We start from the raw sequence: 12,547 nt of genomic DNA, 5'->3' as shown, positions 1-12,547 counted from the left end.
CTAAAAAAAAAGTAAATAAAGTCTGATAATTTAAACGTTGTGAGTGGACTAGTTTAGTATTGCCTCGGTCGTCACGCTACTGCACGAAAGTCGCTGCATAAAAAGTTTACTTTAAAAAAAAATATGCGTGACATTTGCATACAAAGTGCATTCTTAGCCTTAATAAACAAACATAACTGTTTTTATTTAATTTGAGCAGACAGTTGACCAGAAAAATCACAGTTGACTAATTTTTATTTTTATTTGTGAACATTTCTTGTATATTTCAATAAATATATTTGACTTAGTGATACTGATAGTACACAAAACATTACCTTTCTTTGTTAACATATTGTAACATAATCTTCCTTACATTTATGTATTGTTTTAAAATTGGTGTATTTTTATAATTGCATAATTAATTTTATAAACTAAACGGTTTGCTTTTAAAAAACAAAGTAGCCGTTGCATGTAAACTACGCAAACCACAAGGCATGGTGATAAATATTGTTTTCTTTCATTTAGTTTTTGAGATCTGAGTGTCACAGACGGACATTTTTCATAAACCTAATAGCTGCTTTACCTCTTACAAGGGATCTTGATTAATTATGCATCATTTGCACTGTGAGAATTAGTTGGATTTTTAGGTAGATCAGATTTGTTTATTATACATTACAGACGTTCTTCTTAAAACAAACATGTAATACAATAGTATTTTAGAATACTGCAGATGCCAAAGATTTCTTATCTAGATTTTCATGGTTAAAAAAAAGAATAGGAACAATCTAGAAGTGCTATTGTTTTTTATTATGACGTCTTCAAAAACATGTTGAGTCGAATTAGGTAATAAAGAATAATAGGGTAAATTTAAACGCTGCGGTTTCGATAATAAAATGTGCTTAGTAATGCCTGGTGCAAGAATAAAAACAACAACTGGTTAATGTTTGTATTTTTTCGTCCAAGGCAACTGGGGTAATTAGTTATAGGTCAGTCACTCAACGAACCAAAGAATCAAGAATATTTGCGCCTACACAATATATTAGAATATCTCTTTATTGTGTAAAAACAAGCAGTTTTACAAATAATAAACAAAATGCTACTTATTATCAATTATCTTAAAATCTTCATTAGATTTGCATGATCATAATCATAATATAGTATTATAACAGAAAAAAAAAAGCAAAAAAAAAATAAAAAAATAAAATAAAATAAACCAACATTGGAATGAATAAGGTTAACAAAATAATTTACATAAGAGAAAATGAAATAAAGCATTTCTTTAACAAAACTAAAATAATAGTAATGCCTTTTTTTTGGTATTAAATTTCTCTAAATTTCATTTCACTCATCGTCACTGATTGGTAGTATCCTGTAGTATTATGCCAGTTAAGTCCAGTTCCGTATTCAATGCTTCCCCAAATCCCATTCAGATTAGCTGCGTGACAGCTAGTGTACCACCAAGCACCTTTATATAAATCAGCACAGTTCCCAGCATAGATATCATTGTCTTTGTCAAACGTCGTAAATTTAACATTATCAAATTGTCCAAGATTATCTCCAGCGTTACCCGAATAGAAGCTAACTTTTAGTCTGTATCCTTCTGGTTCTCCGTACAAACTAAACCTAGAATATGTGGCGCTGAATTTTGCTTGGTTAAAGGTCAAATCGATTCGAAGCTGATGCCTTCGTTTTGTTGTTATTTGATGTATGTTCTCATTCCCAAGATAAAATTCTCCCGTAGCCACATCACCAAAACCATATTTGTATTCTTCCCATCCTCTGTAGAAACTTAAATTTCCAGTAATTCGTCTTTGAAAGATTGTCCACCCTCCGCCATCAGTGTCTGTGTCGCACATGACCTCAAGTCCGCTGGAAAGAATGACCACAACTCTTGATGTGTTACTGAAGACATCTTTACAGGAATCGGGTCTACCGTATATCAAAGCTTTTAAGTTTTTGGAAAACTCGAAGCCAGCAGATGGTCCTAAGTAAATAAAAAGAATTGGTATTAACTTTAATCAAACCAACTACCTCTAGTCTAATTGCTTTGTTCCACTGCTATGTATTATTCATTTTGCCATTGACCCCCCTCTTTATTGTCGCAATTATTATAGTAATAATGTTAAGCACACAAGTAAAATATTTTCTTTTCTTTCTTCTTTACATTTCATTGTTCACTAAGTATTGTATCCATGGGCGTATCCAGGGGGGGTTCTTGGGGCTCAAACCCCCCCGAAATGAAATCCCCCCCCCGCGGGGGGGGGGAACCGAATTAAGTGAATGATTTTCGCTTTTATTTTGTTTAATTTAGGTGAGATTTTAATACTAAATCATCACTTACCACAGCACAGCCGAAGCAGTTTTGAGTTAAAAACCCTCTACCAGGGGGTTTTGAGTTTAAATCCCCCTACCAGGGGGTTTTGAGATATAAAAAACCCCTATCAGGGGGTTTTGAGATACAAATCCCTCTACCAGGGGACTTTGAGTTTAAAACCCACTAAAGGGGGTTTTGAATTTTAAACCCCCTACCAGAGGTTTTTGCAGTTAAATCCCCCTCTTCTATAAAACAAAACCAAAAAAATGCAAACAACAATCCCCAAATTCCAACAGCACAGTTAAGAAAGATTTTGATTTTAAACCCCCCTCCAAAATTTACGATAAACCCCATCTTCAAAATAAAAAAAGCAAATTACACACTCAAAATTCTATGAGCGTAGCCAAAGGGGTTTTGAGTTTTAACCCCCCCCCCCCTCCAGTTGGGGTTTGAAGCTAAAAAGTACCACTTCAATATAAAAAAAAGCAAATTACACACTATAAAATCTATGAGCGTAGCCAAAGGGGTTTTGAGTGTAAACCCCCCTCCTCCAGATGGCTTTTACTTTAAAGTTTAAAACCCCTCCAGATGGTTTTGAGTTTAAAATTTTCCTAAAGAGCGTTTAGAGTTGAAAACCTCTCTCTTCAATATTATTTTAAAGCAAACTATAGTGACCGAATTCTTAAATCGTAGCTAAATGGGGTTTTGAATTAAAAACAAAACAAAAAAACTCGAGATTCCTTAGTTTAAAATCCCTCAACAGATGATTTGACGAAAAAACTTTCCTTTTCGATATAAAATCTAAAGCGAAATACAGGCATGTAATTCCAAGAGAGTAGTCAAGAAAGGTTACAAATTTCTACCAGTGGCTTGGGCTCCATTAATAAAGTGTGAATAGTCTTCTGCCGAAATTGAAAATCATTAAATGTATCTCAACAAAGATGGCTAAGACAGATTTTAGGAGTCAGTCATAGAGATCGGGTCTAAATAAAAGAAACCATATGCCGAACTGGGAGTCGAATCCTTAGTAAGGTTGTGACAGAGCGTCGCATGAGGTTTTGCGGTACATGTTCTCACACAAAATGAATTACGCAAAATATGAGTTGCGGAAACAGTTTGCCGGAAAATGCGCCGAACGGCGCGAGAGGGTCTAAGTCAGTAAGAATAGCACATTAGGTTTTTGAAATAAAACTTTTTAATAGCAAGATAATGCACTGTAGATACCTCAGAATATGCATTTTGTTGGCTTTCAATACCAGAAATAGTGCCCGGCGCTACGAACTCCCCCAGACCCCCTTGCTAGCAAGGGCGGGGAGTCTACAATAAACAATAAACGTCTTCCGAAAGGGTCAGAATGTAATAAAGATTAATTATGTACACACACACACACACACACACACACACACATATATATATATATATATATATATATATATATATATATATATATATATATATATATATAATTTTTTTCCGCCGGGGGGGGGGGAATCCATGATTGTATCTAATAGGTTTAATTGAACAGGTCCTTGAATTCGAGTATCAATTCTACCACGAAGCAATCCATCTTAATAATAAGTCTTTTTTTCATAATTTCGCACTATTTTTCTCCTTCTGTCTTTCAGTTCTCTTCGAAATATTTGATAGGTATTATATTTTTTGGCAAGGGGCCATTTTTTTAATTATTTCATCCTGCAAATCGTAACGTATAACGAAGGGACCTAGAATTTAGTTTTTCACTTTTAATTACAAAAGACCCGTTCTATAACCCTCAACCAAAAATAAAAACTTTAACCCTGTAATCACTTATTTCCTCCACTACATTAAACATTATAAAATACAATTTTTTGGTATGAGCCCTTTTTCATCTAGCGCATCGAAAGTTATGCAAAAAGCATTGGCAGTTAATGATACACACAAACAGAGTTTTAACAATGAAACTATTCTTTTTTTAGACCCTAACCCTTAAACTTTTAGTATAGGAGAAATAGAAGCAGATATAATCATTGAATATAAAGGTGCTGTGAGGTTTTAACAGTAAAAAGATTGTGTTCAAAATAAAAAAAAAAATAAATAAATTAAGTTGTAAATCTTCCTCATATTATCTTCTTCTTCTTATACTATTAAGTAGAAAGTAAGGCGTATGTATGTATGTATTGTTGTAAACCTGGTCGTGGCACAGATGGGGGTAGTGGTGTGAGTGTAGTCAGCCGACGCAAGTCACACCAGGCCAGCGTTAGACAAGCGGTCAACCGTGACGAGTTCGGACGGTCGGCCGAGACGAGTGTCAACATGATAGTTCGGGAAGGATCGACGTCGTGAACAGAGCTCAGGAGCGTCACGAGAGTTGTAGTCATCTGACCACCTAGAAACCTCGAGCGGCGTTCTGTCCGGTTCTAGAAGGCCAGAAGGGACCCTATATAAAGAGTGGAGGTGACACAGTCAAGTCGGTCAAGAAAAGGGGCTCAATACAGCAATGTTAAGAAAGGAGGTTCACGACAGGGGTTCAGAACACGGTCGACTACAGCACAGTTCAGTGGTGTGGTTCTGTACGGAGCATTACGACGGTTCAGTGCGGAGTACTATCAAGTACAGTTGAGACGAACGGCGTCTTGATCGAGTCCGACACAACGAGCCTAGTGTGTGAAGTCATTCCTGAACTGTTGAACCCAATGCAAGCCCGGAACGAGACGGAGAAGCCAGTGCTAGAGTTGGTACGTTGGTACTGTTCTACGTGCTGCCAATTGTACAGTATTGGCTGTTATTTATGGACATTAAACCTATACGTTATTTTGGAGCCCTGAGTTGTCAAGTTCTTTAAGTTGGTGGTGTATGGTGCAGTTTGCAGAGAGCCTGAATAGTGAGATTCGTAACAGTATGTATGTATGTCCCGCATAGAAATTAAAACCGTTTCACCAATCTTGATAAAACTTGGAAGAAATGTTTCTTGGGTACTAAAGGGAGCCGTATGTATAGTAGCCCTAAAACAAATTTGAAGACCATAAAAAAGAAAAGTTGCCCAACTTTATGAAAGTAAAAGTATCTTATTAATCTAGGCCATGTTTATCATGTTTACGTGAGAAAAAAATCGATAGGATCTAGATCTAATTTTAAGAACTATACTTTGCGCAGATAGTTTTTTGACACATGAAAATTACAAAATATAGCCTATTGATTTCATTATTTAATAAAATTAGGTTTCAAATTTGTCTTTCAAAAGCATATTTACATAAATTCGTTCCTTTTATCTGCAAAGTTAGAAGTCCAGATGTATTTTATAATCCCATTCATCTAACTAAGCCGACATCTAAGTCTAGACTCTAGACAGTCTAGATCTAACTCTAATTCTAGATCTAATTCAAAGAGGAAAGATCTATATATATATATATATATTTAACATTTGCATATTTAGGGATAAGTTATATAAGAAAAAACTAGCAAACTACTATTATTTCACTGTCTGAACAAAGGGATGAGGTCGTAGAAAGGGTGTGAACTGCCTCTCCTGACCCCTCCCTGATCTACTAGTGGTATAATCTTTTATTAGTTTGTCTCACCATAGACTGAAAAAAAAAGACATTTTCAACCCCTACAACATTCATTCCATGTTTATTTTAATTATCATTTATTTGTATGCACACGTTGTATTTCAGATTTTTGAGCTTTAAAGTGAATAATACCGTCTGTTCTTTGAATAAATATATGCGGTTCAAATCAAAAGGGACACTACCATAAATACAGTAATAAAGCTTATTTGTTCGTGTTCACTCCCTTACCTAGTGCACATCAATTTAAAAATAAAGGGAAATATCAATTTAAAAAACAAAATGAATATATCGCGTGTTAACTGCCGTACTAATTGTTTATATAGCTATCAATTTGTCACGAGTGCAATAGTAACAGAAATCGTAGCAGTTTTTATTAGGCCTAAAATTATAAATGAAAAAAAAAAGCTCATTTGATGAATTATGACCGCGTGGCGGCAAGTCTGAGAGAAGTGAGCCACATTTTAATGTGGAGATACGTCAAGCTCCATGTTTTAAAGAGAAAAAGAAGAGTTATGATTTGAAGCTGCATTATTGAATTCTTGAAGTAGGTCATAAAAAAAGTGTTGTGTTTGTCGATGTACAATCTACCTAAAATGTTACAATGTCTTTAGTGATTAAACGTCGCACTCATCATATTGTGGTATGTTGATGAAAGTTATTATTTTATTAAAATAAAATGTATGTATATGTTTATGAAACGTCAGAATTTTGCTATCTGTCAGTGAGGAGAAAATGGCGCATAAGTTTATCGTTACTAAAGGACAACTCTTTTACGCCGTCCTCCTTTAGCTCAGCAAAGATGATCGCCTTTGATCTACGATTGTCTCTTGTGCGGAATAAGTGACATTAGTTAAAACGTGCTAGTTTACTTTTCTTATAATATACGATACAGATTTAAAAAAAAACTACCTGCATTGATCTGTGTTACAGCAGTAAGAAGAACACAAATAAACAAAAGCATTTGTGATGTTCCTTTGTTTCAGAATTTTGTTTTCTTTTATGCCTAATGGTCCTCCAACAATCACTTTGTGTCCTTACGTATTTTATATTTATATGCATCCTGTGAGGGGAAGAACCACACTATTGAGTAATGCATGGAGAATTTGCATGTTCCCCAATGTATCCTGTTGTCATGTCACAGATGTGAGGAGTGCCATAACCTACCACGTTATTACTGCGAACAGGATATAGTGAGATACAGCGTAGTTACCTGTATACATGGAAAACAATGTTATCAATAGATCTAAAAGGATCATAGTTGTTGAAAACTGACGCAGGTAATGACCTTTAGCTCTTTATAACTCTTAAAACACGGATATGTAATTATGCACTCTAACAATCACTTGATCTATCAAAGTTTAAAAAAAAAAGATGCTACGTCATAAATCATTGAATGACAACATGAGTTTTAGAATCGAGAGTAATTTTTATGTTTTCTGTAACAGGAGATAAAGGTTCACAACAATAAAAAGGAAAACTTAAAATACATTTAAATTAACTTTAACCAAATGAAGTTAAAAACTGATTCTTAATGTAACAAAAAGTAGTTAGGTTCATTTGTGCGTGTAGATATACACAACATATATGTCGATTACTTTTTATTAGGAAACATTCGTGTTTTAAGCTTTTGTAACATCCTGTGGGTTTTCTAATACAATAAATGCTAAATGTTTAGGTAAGAAAAAATATAACATATATTATTTGTATATGTTTTTAATTCGCTTATGGTACTGCTATAATAGGTCATATTAATGTTTGGAAAGAGATTTTAAAAACTAGTGCATTAAAAACTTTTTCTAAAATAAAACAAGATTACAAAGACAGTTTATGTGGAAACACAAACTCAAAATCGGCCCTCGAAGTGATCCACCCAGGCAGGCTTCAATATTTTCAGAAAGAACATCCAAATGAAATTATATCAAAGACAAATTAGAGATAAGAATGGAGAAAGAAGGTTGACAGATCTTGTGTAGTGCCCCAACGGTACAGCAGATCAAAGGATAGGTACAAGTGAATGCAAAGTTAGATGTGTACCTGGCCTAACTAGTTCCTTTTTCAGACCTTGTGGTCTATAGGGCAAATGATGTAAAGTGCATCTGTTTTTGTGGCCTACTGTTAACGAGGGTGCCATGTTGCCAGCACAACGACCAACCGCCTTTACTTTCCCCCAACTTATATCAGGTACCCATTGGAGCTGGGTGGACTCAGAGGCGTCCAAGGATTCAGAAGTAAAAAATCCCAGTCTTCACCAGGATTCGAACCCGTGGTCCCCTGTTCAGAAGCCAAGCGCTTTACCGATCAGCTACCGCGCCTCTACTGGCCTAACTGGTCTTATATTAGATGTAATTGTTTTGAAGAGGATCAATCTCTTTTTTGAATGCTCAACAAAAAAAAAATAAATGATTTCCTCAATATAAACATTTACACGAAAATGACGTTTACAATATTACTATTCGTTTTAATGTAGGTCTAACTTATTAAGCATACTAATTAGCGTTTTCTCTTTAAAAAACTGCTTGCATAACTGATTTTAAAAATTAGATTTTTCGCTTTCAGAAAAAAAAAGTAGCCGTTGCATCAGAACTTTGAATGGTCTAAAATATTGTGATGTCGGATTTTCAATATCTTTTCTAGTTTACGAGATCTAAACGGGACGGACGAACAGATGGACAGACGGACAGACATTTTGCACAAAACTAATAGCGTCTTTTCCCCTTTCGGGGGCCGCTAACAAAATCATTAGTTATACACAAGTCAAAAAAATGTAAAATTTGGCTGCATGTAAACAATAAACAATACTCTGACTATCTTGACAATAATCAAAAATAGAAGTTATGAAACAAATTTATTATGTTATATGTTACTATATTACTCTTGATACCATAAATATGTAAATTAAATGAAGAATCTCAATGTTGTAAATCAAAAGCAGGCAACTCTAAACTATTATACAGTAAATAAATAAGTGTGTTTATTTACCAGAACAAACACATAACAGTCTTCTGCATCCTAAGAGTCTTGTTACGAATTTTACCAGTCCTTTCACCAAAAACTTGAATACGGACCAACGACAGCCTTCCCCGCTTCGCTAAAAGCTCCCCACTACAATCTTCAGGCAGCACAAAATACGGCTCCGTTATTTCCAACAATTCAGACTCTCCACAATCTTTTGATACCCTGTTATTCTCTCTATCCTAGCGCCTTCCTGTTCTGGTTCAATACTACGCTCGTACGCACCACAAGCACTGTCGCAAGGCAGGGTTACGACATTAATGTCCATGAATCAGTCTTTGTAGCCTGTATAAGAGGTTAGGTCTGTGGCTGTGGCGATGACCTGGTGCAGCCCTGTATAAGAGGTTAGGTCCGTGGCTGTGGCGATGACCTGCTGCAGCCCTGTATAAGAGGTTAGGTCTGTGGCTGTGGCGATGGCCTGCTGCAGCCCTGTATAAGAGGTTAGGTCCGTGGCTGTGGCGATGACCTGGTGCAGCCCTGTATAAGAGGTTAGGTCCGTGGCTGTGGCGATGACCTGGTGCAGCCCTGTATAAGAGGTTAGGTCCGTGGCTGTGGCGATGACCTGCTGCAGCCCTGTATAAGAGGTTAGGTCTGTGGCTGTGGCGATGGCCTGCTGCAGCCCTATATAAGAGGTTAGGCCCGTGGCTGTGGCGATGGCCTAGTGCAGCCCTGTATAAGAGGTTAGGCCTGAGGCTGTGGCGATGACCTGGTGCAGCCCTGTATAAGAGGTTAGGTCCGTGGCTGTGGCGATGGCCTGCTGCAGCCCTGTATAAGAGGTTAGGTCCGTGGCTGTGGCGATGACCTGGTGCAGCCCTGTATAAGAGGTTAGGTCCGTGGCTGTGGCGATGACCTGCTGCAGCCCTGTATAAGAGGTTAGGTCTGTGGCTGTGGCGATGGCCTGCTGCAGCCCTATATAAGAGGTTAGGCCCGTGGCTGTGGCGATGGCCTAGTGCAGCCCTGTATAAGAGGTTAGGCCTGAGGCTGTGGCGATGACCTGGTGCAGCCCTGTATAAGAGGTTAGGTCCGTGGCTGTGGCGATGGCCTGCTGCAGCCCTGTATAAGAGGTTAGGTCCGTGGCTGTGGCGATGACCTGGTGCAGCCCTGTATAAGAGGTTAGGTCCGTGGCTGTGGCGATGACCTGCTGCAGCCCTGTATAAGAGGTTAGGTCTGTGGCTGTGGCGATGGCCTGCTGCAGCCCTATATAAGAGGTTAGGCCCGTGGCTGTGGCGATGGCCTAGTGCAGCCCTGTATAAGAGGTTAGGCCTGAGGCTGTGGCGATGACCTGGTGCAGCCCTGTATAAGAGGTTAGGTCCGTGGCTGTGGCGATGGCCTGCTGCAGCCCTATATAAGAGGTTAGGTCCGTGGCTGTGGCGATGGCCTGGTGCAGCCCTATATAAGAGGTTAGGTCCGTGGCTGTGGCGATGGCCTGGTGCAGCCCTGTATAAGAGTTTATATAATATGTACGTTCTTTTACATGATAGAATGTGTGTTCCTTTTTTATCTGTCAATTGTGTGACTACAACTATTCGCTCTACAGAGCAAATGTCATGGTGACGGCCAATTAAAAGTATTTTCCTAAAACCAAGAGTTGCGATGACATGGAGGCCAAAAAAGCGCAAACAGGGACGTCATCGTATAACTTGGCGCCAAACTTGATGAAGCACCGCAAAACAGTGGACACCAGATGGGAGGAGACTTCAAACATTGTCAGTGACAGATCTTTATGTACGCAAAACAGTGGACACCAGATGGGAGGAGACTTCAAACATTGTCAGTGACAGATCTTTGAGTAGACAGCTCACCGACCAATGCACCGAACGGCGCCAGAGGACTTCAGACTAAGTCAATACGTCCCTTAGGCGAGCCTTGAGATATTGGAAGGCATAACAACTCACAAATATTCAAATGTTCCAACTCGTCAATTAACAGCCACGCAAGCCACTTACAACTTGAAAAACTTGACAACTCGGAATCCAAATAACTTCACTGTCAATTGAATGAGTTTATGTATATATATAAGTAGAATTTAATTTAGATCTCTTTTTTGTCGTTATTGTTTTCAATAGGGGAGTGACGTTAGTTCTTTTTATTCACTCGGTTCTCTATGCTTATTAAGAGATGCCTGAAAATATATTTTGAACACTGGTGATAGCTCATTGCTTAGTTCTTTGAGTAATCTAGCTAAAATACCATCAGGTCCATATGTTGAAGGTGGTTTTATGTTGACTATATTGGCTTAAAGTTATTGGGTCCCCTTTTCTTGTACATCTATATCACTTGGTTTGAATGAAGCAATGTGTCTTTGTCTTCTGGGGCTGAGAATGCTGATGAAAATTATTCATTTAGAATGTTAGCCTTAGTTTTATTATCATTGTGAGATATATTTTTTTTACTTTTTATTGGTGCTACATCTGTTGTTTCCTTTTTCTTAGATTTAATGTGCGCCCAACTGTTTTTTTATTATTATTATTTTATTATGCATAGATATTGCATATTTTTGTATTTTCCTTTACAGCTGTCTACTTACTTTAGGGTTAGGTTTTAACATTTAATATACTTTTTTAAACTTTTTCTGAAATACTTTTTTAAATTACTTTATAAATTTTCTTTCTGTTTGTAAAGTTTTTTAAATTTATTAATAAACCAGCGTTTATTATTTTTATGGAAGTGTATATAGTTGGTATCTGATTTTCTATCCTTTTATAAAGCATCGATTTTAATGAAATCCAGAGATCATCAACTTGTTGTTTAATGTTATATTTCTGATAAGAATAGTTGTTGAAACTTTAATGCAGTTTAGTGTAATCGTGTTAGGTTGCATGTGTTTTAGAGTAAGATGTTTCTGTTTGATTAATATTGGTAATGATTTATTTTAAATTGCTAACAAAGTTCCTCCATGAATTTCAGGATTTTTTTTTTGTTCCTGCAACTACGTCTGGGTTTTTTCTTTCTAATATACCTTTCAAGTCTGCTGATGTTTTCATGTACGCACCCTATTACTCGAATTCAAATAGAATTTAAGGTCTTAAAGAAATAATTAAATTTATTTTCGTCTCCACAGTATACAAAAACTACGTAGGTTTACGTCAAAGCAACATAGTAAACACAGGTAATTTTAAACTTATATATATATATAGCAACTTGTAGATGATCCTCTTATTAACTGGCAACTTCTAGATGATCATCTTATCAACTAGCAACTTCTAAATGATCATCTTATCAACTGACGATTTCTAAATCCTAGGCAACCACGATCATTGATTGTGCAATATAGATCAAAATTATCTTCAGGGTGACATCTAGCACCATTGATGATCGAGACACGTATATGCCTTATGTTAGTGTTTTTTTTTTTGGTACAGAGTTTTGTAATTTCTTTATGAAAATACACATACACTTAATAAATGTTTGTAAAATGTTTTACATGGTTCGGATGTTCCTTCAGGGTTGAAGATAGTTTACTTTCTAGTCCAAACCTCCCGCAAGACGACGGGGGATGGGAGTGGGCAGAGTTTGAACCCTGGACCATCGATAAATCTAAACGACAGTTCATCGTGCAAACCGCACGACCAGGCAGCCATAATATATATTAGAAATGTCCTTATATTCGTCATTCAACAAATTTCGTTTACAAAATATGATTTCTATATAAAAATCCAATCGCCTCCAATTCAAAGATGTTTCTTAGAGAGGG

At 36.8% G+C, this 12,547-nt stretch overlaps 1 protein-coding gene across 1 annotated transcript; it reads right to left on the bottom strand.

The window, feature by feature from the left end:
• Positions 1–768: 768 nt before the first annotated feature.
• LOC106073488 (ficolin-2-like) lies at positions 769–6,910 on the bottom strand. The gene is made up of 2 exons (XM_056004540.1): positions 6,751–6,910; positions 769–1,963 (listed from the first exon to the last, which is right to left on the bottom strand). The coding sequence occupies exons 1-2, from the start codon at positions 6,800–6,802 to the stop codon at positions 1,299–1,301; spliced, it is 717 nt and encodes a 238-aa protein (XP_055860515.1). The 5' UTR covers positions 6,803–6,910; the 3' UTR covers positions 769–1,298.
• Between the last annotated feature and the right edge of the window lie 5,637 nt (positions 6,911–12,547).

The sequence above is a fragment of the Biomphalaria glabrata genome, chromosome 11 (genome assembly GCF_947242115.1).
Source record: "Biomphalaria glabrata chromosome 11, xgBioGlab47.1, whole genome shotgun sequence".
NCBI classification, from domain to species: Eukaryota; Metazoa; Mollusca; class Gastropoda; family Planorbidae; genus Biomphalaria; species Biomphalaria glabrata.
Note: the sequence above shows the minus strand (reverse complement) of the source record. Positions and strands in the feature narration are given on the sequence as shown.

Bases quoted from the DNA above. Each gene is read 5' to 3' on its own strand.
- LOC106073488 (XM_056004540.1), bottom strand. From the start codon at position 6,802: ATGCTTTTGTTTATTTGTGTTCTTCTTACTGCTGTAACACAGATCAAT. The intron at 1,964-6,750 runs GTAGTTTTTTTT...TTATTTACTTAG, and splicing joins TGTAACACAGATCAATGCAG to GACCATCTGCTGGCTTCGAG.